The sequence below is a fragment of the Bos indicus x Bos taurus genome, chromosome 6, assembly GCF_003369695.1.
Source record: "Bos indicus x Bos taurus breed Angus x Brahman F1 hybrid chromosome 6, Bos_hybrid_MaternalHap_v2.0, whole genome shotgun sequence".
Classification (NCBI taxonomy): domain Eukaryota; kingdom Metazoa; phylum Chordata; class Mammalia; order Artiodactyla; family Bovidae; genus Bos; species Bos indicus x Bos taurus.
Window position 1 is genome coordinate 115,017,177 of NC_040081.1, and position 14,014 is coordinate 115,031,190.

The 14,014-nt window shown below is 62.1% G+C and overlaps 1 protein-coding gene across 2 annotated transcripts in view; it reads right to left on the reverse strand.

Moving 5' to 3' along the window:
* HTT (huntingtin) overlaps positions 1-14,014 on the reverse strand; it is a 123,730-nt gene that overhangs the window by 2,471 nt on the left and 107,245 nt on the right. For both annotated transcript variants that reach the window (XM_027545175.1, XM_027545174.1), the window contains 15 exons: positions 13,236-13,413; positions 12,188-12,283; positions 11,599-11,786; positions 10,036-10,162; positions 8,096-8,196; positions 6,903-7,057; positions 6,496-6,635; positions 5,588-5,670; positions 5,015-5,142; positions 4,786-4,915; positions 3,250-3,405; positions 1,962-2,152; positions 1,608-1,722; positions 1,281-1,494; positions 893-998 (listed from right to left, as the gene is read on the reverse strand). In XM_027545175.1, coding sequence (XP_027400976.1) covers positions 893-998; positions 1,281-1,494; positions 1,608-1,722; positions 1,962-2,152; positions 3,250-3,405; positions 4,786-4,915; positions 5,015-5,142; positions 5,588-5,670; positions 6,496-6,635; positions 6,903-7,057; positions 8,096-8,196; positions 10,036-10,162; positions 11,599-11,786; positions 12,188-12,283; positions 13,236-13,413 — 2,108 coding nt within the window. The remainder of the gene's footprint in view (positions 1-892; positions 999-1,280; positions 1,495-1,607; positions 1,723-1,961; positions 2,153-3,249; positions 3,406-4,785; positions 4,916-5,014; positions 5,143-5,587; positions 5,671-6,495; positions 6,636-6,902; positions 7,058-8,095; positions 8,197-10,035; positions 10,163-11,598; positions 11,787-12,187; positions 12,284-13,235; positions 13,414-14,014) is intronic.

The following is a 14,014-nucleotide window of genomic DNA, read 5'->3' on the forward strand; positions in this document are numbered from 1 at the left end:
CCAGCCCGGTGTGCCCACTCCACCTGCCTGCAAATGCCAGCCGTGACCCGCAGGCGTGAGACCCGCAAGGGAGAGTCAGCGCTGTCGACCCAGCGTCCCCCACACGTGCGAGCGCGGCCAGGCTGAATGCCGGCCCTGCATGGGCGGACGTGCTCATCTCGCAGCACGCCTGGCACATGAGCCCCCGCGGGTGGGGCTAAGCGTGGGCGCCCTGCATGCCCCCGGGCTTGGTGAGTGTGAGCGCGGGACTGAGGACGTGCGCTGAAATGGGCAGCGAGGGCGTAGCATGCTCAGTCCACTCTCCAGAGCACCTCATCCGGCCAGAGCACGCCTGGAGAAGGTTCTGTGGAGAGTGCTCTCGTGAGCACCCGGATGGTCACCTGCTGACCAGAGCTGACCAGAGCTGAGGGGCGCAGAGCAGAGCCAGCTTCCCTGAGGCCACAAACATGGCCTGAGAGGCCCAGGGCAGAGCCGGACGAGGCCCCCAAGCCGTCCTGGACCCCAGGGCACACATGTGGAGGCAGGCCGTCATCACAGGCTCTCAAGGATGCTGCCTGCTCGTAAGGCTGTCCAAGGGCCACGAGAGCAGCCTCCTTTTCACGAGGACGGCCTCCTCCCGAGCCGCTGCTAGCGCAGCCCCCAGGCCCTTCTCTACAGGTGGCAGCTCAGACAGTCGCTTCGGTCTCCAAGCAGGCTCCAGGCCGTCTCCTCAAAGGCCCCCGACACCGCCACACTGCCCCTCGCCACCAGGACCTGGGCAGCACTTGGGACAGCCCTGAGCCACCTGAGCCCAAACCCGGGCGCTGGGTGCCAGGACGGCCCGCGGCACAGAGCCCGGGGCCCAGGCGGGAGCAGGCCGCCCCCAGCTGCGGGCAGGCGGGCTTGTGCTCACCTGTCAAAGAGGACAGACACCCGCTCCATGGCCACGATCACGGACTCGCTGTCGGGGGCGGCAGTGCTGGGCTCGGAGGCTCGGCCTGGACTGACTTTCTCCTTTCCTGGAACAGAGCCGTTTTGTGCCGCTGGTTTGTAAAACTGGATGGTTCTGGGAAGCGGGCCTGGAGCTCACACAGGAGTTTACGAACTCCTCCTGATGGTCTGATACCGGGGGGCGGGGGCCCGGCCCCCAGGGCCCAGCCGAGACACAGGGCACAGGGGTCAGACTGAGAACCGCTCCCAGACGGGGCTCTGACCCCACGCAGCTTGGTGGCCCAGAGAACTGGAGGGCCCCGCAGAAGCCCTGCGTCTGGAGCCCAGGGGCACCCGCGTATCGGGCTCACCTGTGTACATGCAGGTGAGCATGAGGCCCAGGGCCGCCATGGCGCGGTGCGGGCTGTGCACATTCACCCGGTCCACGCTCAGCTTGACCAGGGACTCTGCGTCTAGCCGGGAGAGCTGCTCGGAGAGAAGGAGGCGCTCCAGGCCCCGCAGGACGCAGTGGTAGACGACGGACGGGGTGGCCTCTTCGCTTCCAGACAGCATCACTCCACACATCTGCACGGGGGGAAGGCTTCCGGGTCAAAGGGCCGCCCAGCCTCCTCCCTGGTGGGAGCCTCTGCCGGCCCAGCCCCCAGTCGCAGAGCACAGCCCGGGCCAGCCTGGCTCACCTGTATGACGGAGGCCGAGAAGTCCGGGCCCACGTCCAGCGGGTAGTTCTCGATCAGGTAGAAGGCCGTGGCGCACATCACCAGCACGTGCTGCTGGCTGTGCACGCTCACGCAGCTGAAACCGATACGCAGCCAGGTGAGCGACACGCCCGCCGCGCTGTCTGCCAGCACTGCGCGCTGGCCTCCTGTCTCAGGGACTCAGCCAGCGTCCCTGTGAGGAGGGCACCCACGTGGGCCCCTGCTGGCGCCTCAGCCAGGGTCTGCTGTACGCGCACTTCTCACAGGCACCCCCACCCCCCACCCCATCGGACGAACCCGGGAGACCGCGGTGGGAGGCCGGCCACGCCCACTCACTGGGCTCTACCCTGGAGGTTGGAGAGGAGGTAGTCGGTGACGACAGGGACGAGCTGCTTGGCGGTGTCATCCAGGAGGTCGCACTCCAGCACGTACAGGACGCCGTGCAGGGCACCCATCGTGCTGGGCAGGTGGCTGCTCCGGAGCGCGCTCTCCAGCAGCCGGCTGACCGGTTCCGCCACGGCCTTGTCCTGGGCACAAGCACACGGCGGGCTGGGCAGGGCCCATACCCCAGGGGAGGCCCGGGAGGCTGGCCTCACGCCACAGGGGCCTGCGTGCAGGGCTGGGGTGTCGCGGGGGCCCCCAGCACCCCTATGAGTCAGGGCTCCCTGAGCCTCCATGTCACATCTGTGCTCACACCCTTCTCCTGGGGCTGGAGTTCAGTGTGTGAGTGACACAGGGACCCACGAGGCCGGCCCTGGGAAGAACCCCAGCCCTGAGTCTGTGACGGACTTCCCTGGGGACAGATCACCCCACCCAGGGACAAGCAACCACTGCTGGCTGAGGGCCTTGTCTCACTCTGCAAAAGCCTCAGAGGCTGTCTGACTACCCCTCAGCCCCCGGGAACTCTGCCCTGTGGTCCCCGCGAAGCTGACACTGCAGAGGACTCCCTTCCTCCCACCCACACCGAAGACCGCCAACCACCAGCAGAGCCCGCGGGGGCAGCTTTCATAACCTGGGGAAGTCTGGAGAAAAGCAGAGCTTGAGAACTCCGCGGCCGGGCTGCGTGGGTACAGCCACAGAGGACAGGGTCCCGTCCCAGCAGCGTGTCCCTGTCCTGGGGGAAGCAGTGCTGCCCCCCACCAGCGGGGGTTCACCCCAGGCCGACCCGTCCAAGCCTCTTCTTGAAAGCGTTACTCATTCCATTTATAGACAACACAGCTTAGCCTTGGGGATTCAGGCCTGAGCACAATTACCGTGAGAACGAGCCAGCAGCGAAACTCCCCGCTGAGACAAAAGGACCCCTCAGGCCTCCAGTCTAGCTGCCTCCAGCTCCCGCAGCAACCCAGGGGGCCCCACTTGGGCTTCGAACAGCAGAAGCCAGGGGACTCATCATCCCGCCCCTTGGACGGTGCTGCAGGGCACTGCAGGGGGCGGATGCGTTCTCAAGGGGGAGGACCTGGCCTCGTGCCCCCTAGGGCACAGCCGAGCCCCTGGAGGAGGCATCGCACCACCTCAGGACCCAGGGCCACGGGAGCCCCACTAGAGGCCCGGCTGGCACCCCACGCTCTGCAGTGACGTGGGGCCCCTCCTCCCGCGGCTGAGGCCCCGCACGCCCTCCGCTCACCATCCCGAGGACAGCGGCTGCTTTGCAGGTGGCGGGCACCAGGTACTGCAGAAGAATCTCGTCTTCCGAGGGGTGTACCTTCCGCAGCTCCGTCAGCGTCAGGTACATCGTCTCAAACTGGCTGCGCTCAGTGAACAAGTCCGAGACCACGAGGAGCTGGAGACGGACACGTGGTGGGAGGGGGCGGGTCACTCTGGGCTCCACACCCTGAGCAGAATCTGCACCAGAGCCTGGGCCCAGGAGAGAAGGGTGCCCGCGGCCTCCCTGGAGCCGGGCTCACACACTGCGGCCACTGCCAGCCCAGGTCTCAAAGCCGCGAAGGAGAAGCAGGCGCCTGGCTCAGAAGTCAATGCTTTGGCACCGATTCCTTCTGTCTCCCCAGAGTCTCCAGTTTCTCGTGTGACATCTGAAGATGGGCTCTGATCAGGTGGAAGCCCCCCGAGCACCGGGAGTGTGTTGGAAGCGGGGGCTGGCTGGTCTTCAGGGACCCTGGCAGCTGAACAACTTAGCCGGCAGGACTTCAGGCCACCCGTGGAGGCACGCAGGCCTCTCGAGGTCACAAGGTCAAACACTTTTGTAGCAACGCTGACCCGACCTGCCCCTCTCTCCTGTGCCCTCCCGCACACAGGCACAGCGTTGTTTCCCAGAAGTCACCTGATGTTAACAGACTGAATACACAGGAGCTGTGAGAACCCAGGGACTGCTGATGAGCCAGATGCTGGATGCAAAGCAACTAAAAACTTTTAAGTTATCATTTTTAAATAGACAATTTTTTTTTTTTTTTTGGTCATGCCATGTGGTTTGTGGAATCAAATCTGGGCCCACAGCAGTGCTGAGTCCTAACCACTGGACCACCAAGAATTTCTAGCAACTTGTTTTTTTTAAGATCTTTAGCAGTACTTGTAGTTTGTTGACCTCTTTAATAAAAATCAATTTGCAACTTACAAGTTAAAAGTGAAGTTTTTAAAAATATCAACTTGACCAAATATCAGACAGTCTGTAGAAACCTTTAAAGGAATACTGAGAAAAACAGGTTTAAAAAAAAACAAGTCACTCCCGAAAGGAGACACCTTTAGGTCAAAAGAACAGAAATAGCTAACGCGATGGATCCAGTCCCGGGCAGCCCTCCTTCCGGACGAAACCCAGGTGACAAGCCGGCACCGAGTGAGTGACTTTTCAAAGCTCTCAGGTGTGACTTCAACGCTGCGAGGACTGACGGGTGCTGCTCATAGGAAGCTACACTCCCTGGCGGCCCCTTGGGGCTCCTGGACATGAAGGACTCTGAGGCCAACCCCCGGACAACAACCGCCCAGATAGGTGCTTGGCTGCTGGGGGGGTATGTCTGTCACAGGCCTGAGGAGACAGCGCTGTGAGGACAGGCGGTCCCGTGCCGACTCCACGATGCGGCCACTGGGCTGGGGCGTGCCTGCCCGGCACTGTGCGTGGAGTCGGCCCTCCCCTGGCCTGAGAAGCACCACAACCTTCCGGTGTCTCCGCACGGGCCCCGGGTACCACAGGGGTGGGCACGCCACTCACCGAGCGCACTACCTCGCTGATCAGGGTGACGGGGGTCCTCCTGGCGGAACTCGACGGCAGGATCCAGCGACTGTACAACTCAAGCAAAAACTGCGAACAGGAGTGGATGTCGACTCCAGCCCGGTGTTTCCTGCAATTTCCCCCAAAAGAGATGAGAGGTTCATCAAGAGGCCCCCAAACAAGGGACTGGACGGAGCTCCCGCTCGCTTGGACAGAAGGCGGAGGGAACCTGGAGTTGATCGGAGATGTGGGCGGGGACGACGGTGCCGGGGCCTCGGTCTCCTCCTCCTCCTCGTCCCACTCCTCCTCTCGCAAGGGCGTGATGCTGTTCCCCAGCCACACCGAGTGGATGGACACCTTCAGGGGACACGGGACGGGGGCGGTGCTCAGGCGCCGGGCCCGCCTGGGGTCCCTGAAGCGAGCACCAACCCCCATCCCCAGTCAGGGCTGGTCAGACCCCCAGGGGTTCGGGGCTTAAGAATGAGCCCCGGAAAAAAAAAAAAAAAAAAAGAATGAGCCCCGGGAGCAGCTGAGGTGAAGAGGCGCTAAGAAAGGGAATGTTGAAAAAGAAGAAAGGAAACTTGGCTACTGAGAGACGTCAGGGTGAGGTCTTGACACAAAACGGAACGACAAGGTGGGATCTCTATTCAAAACCGGTCCTCTCACCAGACAACACGTGTGGGCCCGTGTTTCTGAATGACGTAACAAAGCCCCCTACACATGCAGAGGACAGTCAGCTAGCTCTGGAGAGGGGGGGTGTTGGGGAGGAACCAGTCCTGCTGGCCACCCTCCGGGCACTGACCTGGCCAAGCTTGTAGCTCATGTCCCCCAGCTCACGCTCGGGGTTGAGCTGCAGCAGCAGCTTGTCATGGCTGATGAGAGCACCTGCGGAGCAAGGACGCATGAGTGTCCCCCTAGTGGGGAATCCCGTCCCTGCACAGCCCTGAGTGTCCCCTGCAGAGTGGGGAGTCCCATCCCTACACAGCCCTGAGTGCCCCCCAGTGGAGAATCCCGTCCCTGCACAGCCCTGAGTGTCCCCCCAGTGGGGAGCCTCATCCCCACACAGCCCTGAGAGTGCCCCAGTGGGGAGTCCCGTCCCCACACAGCCCTGAGTGTCCCCCAGTGGGGAGTCCCGTCCCTACACAGCCGCCCCCCAGTGGGGAGTCCCATCCCCACACAGCCCTGAGAGTCCCCCAGTGGGGAGTCCCGTCCCCACACAGCCCTGAGTGTCCCCTGCAGAGTGGGGAGTCCCGTCCCCACACAGCCCTGAGTGTCCCGCAGTGGGGAGTCCCGTCCCCGCACAGCCCTGAGAGTCCCCCCAGTGGGGAGCCCCATCCCTGCGCAGCCCTGAGAGTCCCCCCAGTGGGGAGCCCCATCCCTGCACAGCCCTGAGTGTCTCCTGCAGAGTGGGGAACCCCGTCCCCACGCAGCATATGAAGCTGGCAGGGCCAGCAGGGTGATATGAAACTATCACTTTTTCTCCATAACAAACCAGACTGAACGGGAACTGGCTGTGGGCTGAGCTGCAGAAGCTGGAGTGTCAGTGGTCGCTGACAAGGTGCCCACCCAGCCGGCAGCCCTGACGACTTTCTGGAGAGTGGGGCCTCCCGAGCCCCCACCCTGGCGCTGGGACAGTCCAGCTGTGCTCATGGGCATAGGGAGCAGGCTGACACCCTCAAGCGACCCACCCTCCCCATGAGCCCCTGGAACCTGTGGTGGCCGGGGCCAGAGACGGGACGGGGTCCCACGCCTGGTACAGGTGGTGAGTGGCGGCGTTTTCTCTCCTGGAAACCATTGCCTGGATCTCCTGCTCGACAATCCCTCTGATGATGCTCAGCTTCCTCCCAAACCTAAGTTCAGAGCAAAGGTTACTGCCATCCAGCTCCTCCGGAATCTTCACAGTGAACCCCCTGGCTCCCAGCTTCGCCTCCAGGAAACACGGAAGAGCCCGGGCCCTGCACAGGCGCCCCCTTAGCTCCGCCGGAGCCGGCCCCCGACACCGGAGGCCAGGTCATCAGACTCAGCCACCAAACCACCCTGGCAGCAAAGGAAAGGGCGCCCCGGGGCCTCCCTGCTCCCATGCGGCCGTGCTCTGGGGACACGGTTCTCGGGCCCACCTGGTGTCAAGGGCCTTCAGGGGCTTGTTCCGGGGCTGCTGCTCCAGGCAGCTCACGGCCGGGTTGCCAGCCACAGGCACGGTCATCGCGCTCAGCACCAGGGAGGTGATGGCCTGCACAGCCAGGACGTGGATCTGCGTCCTCTCCACGTCCTCCTGGAAGGAGAGCCCCAGGTCACCAAGGCGCACACCGCAGCACGCTACCTCCCCCATGGCTGCCCGGCCAGGCGGCCTCACGGGCACGGGCCCCGAGCAGGAGGAGGAGACGCTTCAGAGTTTCCCTGAAGATAAACCCAAAGGCTGGGGACGCCCGATGAGCCGAGCATCCCTCCCGAAGGCCGGCCCGGCTCACAGGCAGCTGCTGAGGGTTCACGGAGGCCCTGACGCAGCAGAGAGAGGCTCCCTCTGACCCTGGAACTGAGTGTCTGGCCCCGAGCGGGACAGATGGACGTGCCTTCCTGCCCGGGGTCCCGGGGTGTCTGCCTGAATTCACCAGAATCCACATGCATCTATGATTTGAGATAAATCTGATGGGCAAGTGGCTGCTTTTCAGAGCCAGCTTTCCTCCAGACACAAACCTCCAAATAGGAATTACTTTTTAAGAAACTGTCCTCAATTTCCTCACCAGCTTTAAGGGCCCTGCATATGACAAGCTGCTAGCTCCTCTCCAGCGAAAGTCACTCCTGGTAATGTCTGACACATATACTCTCTGAACTGCCGTTTCTGCTGCTTCATACCACACCTTCTACCTGAAGAACGTGTGTCTGAGGACTTTCAATATTTTAGGCTTTCCTTTACCAGAACGTGTCTTCTATTAATTTTAAACTACCATAATATGCATTAACACTCCAAGCCGCATAAAATTTTTGCAAAACAAGAGAAATAAACACTGGTAATCACGTGTGGCCTCTAAGACACGTCTTTCCTCTTTGATGGAATGTTGCTACACACCATACCTGAACAGTGAGAAGCAGAACACAAGATACATTTAAGAAAGGACACAGTCCTACGGCCTGGAGGCAGCACGCTGCGGTAAACGCCTTCCAGCCACGATTCTAGAGCACCCAGACCTTGGAACACCAGCCAGGACGTAACTGGCTACCCGTTTACCAACCGGGTGAGACAGGCGGAAGGGCGTGCTGCCCCGGCCCCCACGCACGGGGTGCTTCCGTGCGAGCCTGCGCGCAGCCTTACTTCCGGGGGGCTCTCCTCCTGCTCCATCATGAGCGGCTGAGTCACCAGGACGCCGAGAAGGGTGGCCCATGTCTCCTCAAACTGGGTGCGGCTGGTCCACCCTGGAATGTGAGTGTTGCTTTAGACAGACGGTCCCCGCTGCTCCGCCTTCTCTGCGAGACAGGGCAGTGGGTACTCTGGCTCTCGCTGGCCAGGTGCCCACAAAGCCACTGCCCAGAGACTCAGGATGGCGCTGCAGTGCAGCCTCACTTCCGGCCGAGCCCAGCGGTGAACAGACCAACACAGCTGAGTTCAGCCCAGGTGGCCTGGTGTGAAGCACCCTCTGGACCCTGCTGTGTGGATGTCCGAGTGGGTGACGCTCATATGGGGTCAGAGTGCCCTCTGCCCAGCTTAGCAGGGGCTGGGACGGCCTTACTTAGAGTCACACCCCCAGACCACATGGGTGTGTTCAGCCTCCACTGTGGAACCACACCAGAGCGGATGCACAGGCTGCCGGGTGAACTCTACGTCAGGGCAGCGGCATAAAAGCTTAGAGCAATGGCTGCCCTGACTCCGTCAAGAAAGACGGTAGGTCGAGACAGAGTGTAACCTGTGGGGAAAGTCCAGTCTGTGAGGAGAGCATCTCAGGGGCCATTCTCAGGCACCACTGTCCCAAGCCGCTCTCAAGGTGGTCCTGGGTGAGCAGTTATCCCAAGGGCCGTGACCCTAGAGGGGAGGAGGCCGTGCCACTTGAATCAGGGCTACAAGGGGCAAGAACAGGGTGCCGAGGACAGAAAACCAAAGCCGCAAACATTAGGAACTCTCTGGTGACGTGACGTGGACAGACAGAGCGGCTGATTCAGGTACGGAGCAGACACACAGATGAGCTGAGGCAGGAGGCCTAGAGAGACGTGTGCAGACTCCCCAGCAGGAGAGAGGAAACGAAGGACCACGGGCAGCAGCGGCGTACGGGGAGGCCTGCAGGCCACCTCCAGGTGAGTGGGGACTGACGACGCAGATGGGGAAGCCCAGAGACACAGGGCGCGGGGGTCGGGTGGGCTGGGGGAGGCAGGGGCCGCCGGGGAGAGGGCGGAGAAGTTCCGAAGACAGCAGCCTCAGACTGCTGCTCAGGCTTCGCTGTGGACAGGGAGAGGGCTCACCGCTCGACTCAGGGAGGAGAGGTGGCAGCGAGGTGTCTGCTGGCCCACGCCCCAGGGTCACCGCAGCACAGACCCCGTGCAGGCTGAGAGAGGAGGGGCGCTGGGCGGAGGGGCCGACGTGGGGCTGGGGCTGGCATGGAGTTGCCCTGCCGGGCGCAGCCTCGCAGGCTCTGCCGATGACAGCGCTCACGCGCCAGGGCTACCCCCAGCCACAACACGGGGACGAAGAGGGTGAGCTTCCGCTATGCTGCAGGCAGCAAGGCAGCGTCCTGAGGGGAGCCTGGGACCCTGCTGCTGACGGAGACGCCGCGCGTCGGGCCCTTCCGTTTCTAAGGTTGCAGCAGTTGTGTGAAACAGCCGCCACCCGCGTGCCACGGACGGTCCAAGAGCAGTCCTGGGGGTCAAAGCGGCTGCCCCCCTGGGGTCTGCTGCCTGCCCCGCCTCATGGCGCACACCGCTCTGCCTGGCACACGGGGACCGGGGCGGCAGCGGTCACAGGAGGCTCCCGCAGGGAACCCCGCACCCTCCAGCCGAGGGGCCGAGACACAGGCCAAACCCGGCTCAGCACCACCCATCACAGGGGCACCGCCTGACCTGACGTGAACATGCGGGAATAAACGCTCTCACACACACACGTGCACACACACTTGTCATCGTGACAGCTTTGTGTATATTATAGAATGTACGCACACGATTGTGTCCTGCCTCAACGCCTCCCTGGATAAAAGAAGGCAGACCCCACCGCTGCCCCAGCTCCCAGCAAGCGTGTCAGGGCGACGCGCCCACAGGGCCCTGGCCTACCCAGCGTGTTGATGCGGTAGATGAACTCTCTGAAGACCTCCTTCTCCTGAAGGAACTCCACGGGGATCTCAGGGAACACTGTGCCGAAATCCCCGCCTGGTTTGGGTGACCATCCGAGTTTCCACACCTAAGAGGGTGGGAGAGAAACAGTGAAGGCAAGGTGGCCAGACGGGGAGGGCACCCAGAAACGCGCCTTCTCTCCCCACGGCTCCCTGGCTGCAGACACGGTTGAGCGGGGGAGCTCTCCGAGTCCAGCTTCGTCGCCCAGTGCTGCTCCCGCAGCAGGAGCCCAGCTCCCAGCCGGCCCCGGCTTGCGCTGGATCCCCGAGTCCGGTCCCCCGGCCCCGGCTCGCGCTGGGTCCCCGAGTCCGCAGCAGGAGCCCAGCTCCCAGCCGGCCCCGGCTCGCGCTAGATCCCCGAGTCCGGTCCCCCGGCCCCGGCTCGCGCTGGGTCCCCGAGTCCGCAGCAGGAGCCCAGGTCCCAGCCGGCCCCGGCTCGCGCTGGATCCCTGAGTCTGGTCCCCCGGCCCAGCAGCTCCAGCACCTCTGGCAGACACTCTCAAGGAGCCACGTGGGGCGCAGCGCTCGCGCGAGGAGCCTCATCTACAGGGCGTGGTCTGTGCGGGCCAGACACTGGGGCCTCCGGACTGTGCCTTCCTCTATCTGCTCCCCACTCCCTCCCAAAGGCGAGCCGGCTTGACACCTGCAGGGACGGCCCGAGGGCAGCGCCAGCTCCCCAGCTCTCCTCCCAGTTCCATGGTGACCTCAGGACAGCAGCTGCTGGGCTTTCCCTCAGAAGGAGCCCCTGAGTGGGACTCCTTCCCCTCCCACAGCAAAATCCTCTTCAGGCCAAGGGCCCCCTGCCTCCTCTGAGCAGCCACCGCAGAACCTCGTGTGCACAGAGGCTGCACCCCACCAGCTGGCACGCACCCTCCCCAGGCAGCAACAAGCACCCGCCTCAGGCCCCGGCCCACCTCCCCCGGCCGGCTGCAGCCCCGCATCCTGCTCGTCCAGGCCCTACCGGTTATCTAGAACCAGGTCCTTTAACAGTGCCCACTGGATCCTGGTTCTGGTTCTGAAGCTAGCTTTGGAAGAGCAGCTGAGCTGCAGCTGGGCCAAACCCCTGGGCCGCCTTGGGGTGACTGCTGACAGGGAGGCAGTGAGGAGCGCAATTTCTGCTCTCCCACTAAAGAGACGGGTCTGAGGAGCCGCCTTGGGGTGACTGCTGACAGGGAGGCACGTGAGGGGGCGCAGTTTCTACTCTCCCACTAAAGAGACGGGTCTGAGGACCTTAGAATAGCACCTGGTGCCGTGGGGGCAATTGCTTCATTTCGCCTCATTTTGCCACGTGATCCCTCACCGTTTCAGAGCACTGCTACTAATGACCGAGCCACGGCGCGCCCGAGGAGCCCAGACGGGTGTCTTGACGGCACACAGGAGCACGCCAGCCCCCGTCAGCGGGCATTGGCGCGCTCACGCCTTGGCTTCCTGCTCAGGGACCCCGAGCTGGGCGCCTGCCTCGTCTGCCTCGTCTGCGTCCTGCGCCAGGGGAGGGCTGACTCACCAGGGGCGGGACGCGCATGTAGCTGTTGACGAGCGGCAAGCGGGCCAAGCTGATGACGATGTTCCTGAGCACCGGCGTGAGGAACGCGGGCGTACGGCTGTTCCTCTTGTGGCCCAAGGCCAATACCGACGGCAGGCACTCCACCATCTCGGCCACCATGCCACAGGCTGCAGTGATGTACTGAGGGTCTGAACAGACACCGCCGTAAGAGAGGCCCCTGCTGTTGAAGCACACCCCGAACCACCGCCCCGCCCCCGACTTGCCCAGCCTCACAGGGTGGGAGGCACAGGCCCACCACGCGCCAGAGACGTGACTTGTCGTGGGCGCCTCACATGGACTCATTTACTTCACCCTCCTGCAGCCCCATCAGCTGAGCGGGACACCCCCGCGGGGTGTGAGGTCACGGAGAGCCAGGCGGCGGACCATGCCCACAGCGGGGCGGAAAAGGAGCCATCTCCCAGCTCCAGGACAAGCAGGACACAGCTGAGGACGGGTCAAGCATCCACACCGACCACGTAGGAGTACTCTCCCATGAATGACTCTCAAGCCCCCGAAGACTCGACGTAAGAGAAACGACCCCAAGACTTACTCTGTGTGTCTGAATCCACGCTGTCCTCTCTGGCAGCCTTGGGGGTGCTCGTCCTTCTTTCTGGACTAAGAAGCTGGTCCCCGGGCTGCACCACAACTGAAATCACAACGAAACAAACAGAAGAATTCCAAAGCATGTCGACCGTCCCTTTCTGTTCAGATTTTCACATTCGTGTAGCCTTATGAACGCTTCCCAAGTGACAGGTTAGGTCAAGTGAGCTTGAAGTTTCCTAGATTCAACTTGGGACAACTTCAGACCCACTAGACTCAAGTATCAATCTCTAGTTAATCTGAAATGCACCAGGATCTGAACTTCTACACTTGGATTCCTCAGTCCTTCCGCTCTCTGCCACCTCTGACCCTGAGGGCTTTTATCAGACAGCTCATGATCCATTACTGCTAACAGCATGCCTGGAGCCCCCAAGAAGCTTGGCTTTGATAAATCACTCCCTGGATCTTTGTTTTCATGTTACTACAAATGGACAGATGAAAACAATTTAAACAATGAATCTTCAAAACACCACTCTATATTTAATTTAAAAATACAAAACATCAAGACACCCTCTCACATGTAAACTATAAAATCCAATTTTAAAAACATTTTGGCTAATGACCCTTGTTAAGGACACTGTCCCTTGAAAAGAATAAGACACTTTTATTTCAAAATTGATGCAGTATAGAAACAAGCATTTTGACTGTAACAGAAAAAAAGTGATTTTTGAAGGTAATCTTATTGGTCTTGTGACGACTCACAACTAAAGGGGGAACCGCCAACTAGGACCCGAGACCAAAGGGCCAGGAAGCAGATGCAGTTCTTAATGGAAGCTGAAATTCCAAATCCACACAAAAGCAAATTCAAGTCAAATTCTAGGGCAGACTCCAAGAGCCCGGAGATGAAGGCAAGGCCCGTAATTCCTCCACCTCCTCACTCCCGATTCCCAGCTCAGCACCTGGAGAGCAGGTGGCAAATAACCGTCTGCGCCTAGCCCTGCAGCACGGACCACTGCTTCAAGGGCCAAAGGACAGCGCGCGCCCCGGTCTCGACTCACTGGCCTCCAGGATGAACCGCACACAGTGGATGAGGGAGCAGGCGTGGGTCACCATGTCGGGCGCGGCGAGCAGGCTCCAGAGGCCGGGCAGCTGCAGGGCCAGGCAGCAGCAGTCCAGGCCCGCCTGCAGGTCCAGGCTCAGCGGGACCCTCGAGTGGATCAGGTGCCACGACAGTGCCTGTGGGGCGGGTCGTGTGAAGGAAGGCCCCGGGCCCCATCCCGCCCCAGGGCCCGCCGTCGGGCACGTCCAGACTGCCCTCCGGAGCCACGGCTCTCAGGCCACCACTCCCAGCTCCTCCAGTCCAACCCCGACCCGCTAGCTCACTGGGGGACGCCCGCCTCATCTGGTTGCCCTGTCTTCAGCTTCTGCGCCTCCGGCTCTGACCACTCAGGCTGTGGGCTAGGCGCTCCCCTAGAACTCCCACAGCCCGGGGGGCTCCCACAGCCCGGGGCCTTGGCCTCGGCCACAGTCATGGAGGCTGAACCCGACAGTGAGGCTGTGCTGGCTGCTTCCCAGCAGGTAGAGCCACTCAGCCCGGCTTCCCTCGTCTGTGAAATGAGACCAGCAGCCCTCACAGGGCTACAGTGAGCCCTGAACGGGATGCTGCAGGGAGGGCCGCCCTGCCCATGGCGACGGCAGCGGCCTCTGCAACATCACCAGCTGCCTGTCTGCCAGCCTTCCTGCGGCCCCAGCACCTGAAGGGCAGGGTCACAGCACTCGGGCTCATCGCTTCAGGAGCAAGCGTGTGAGTGCCCTCTGCATGCCGCTGTCTCCCCGC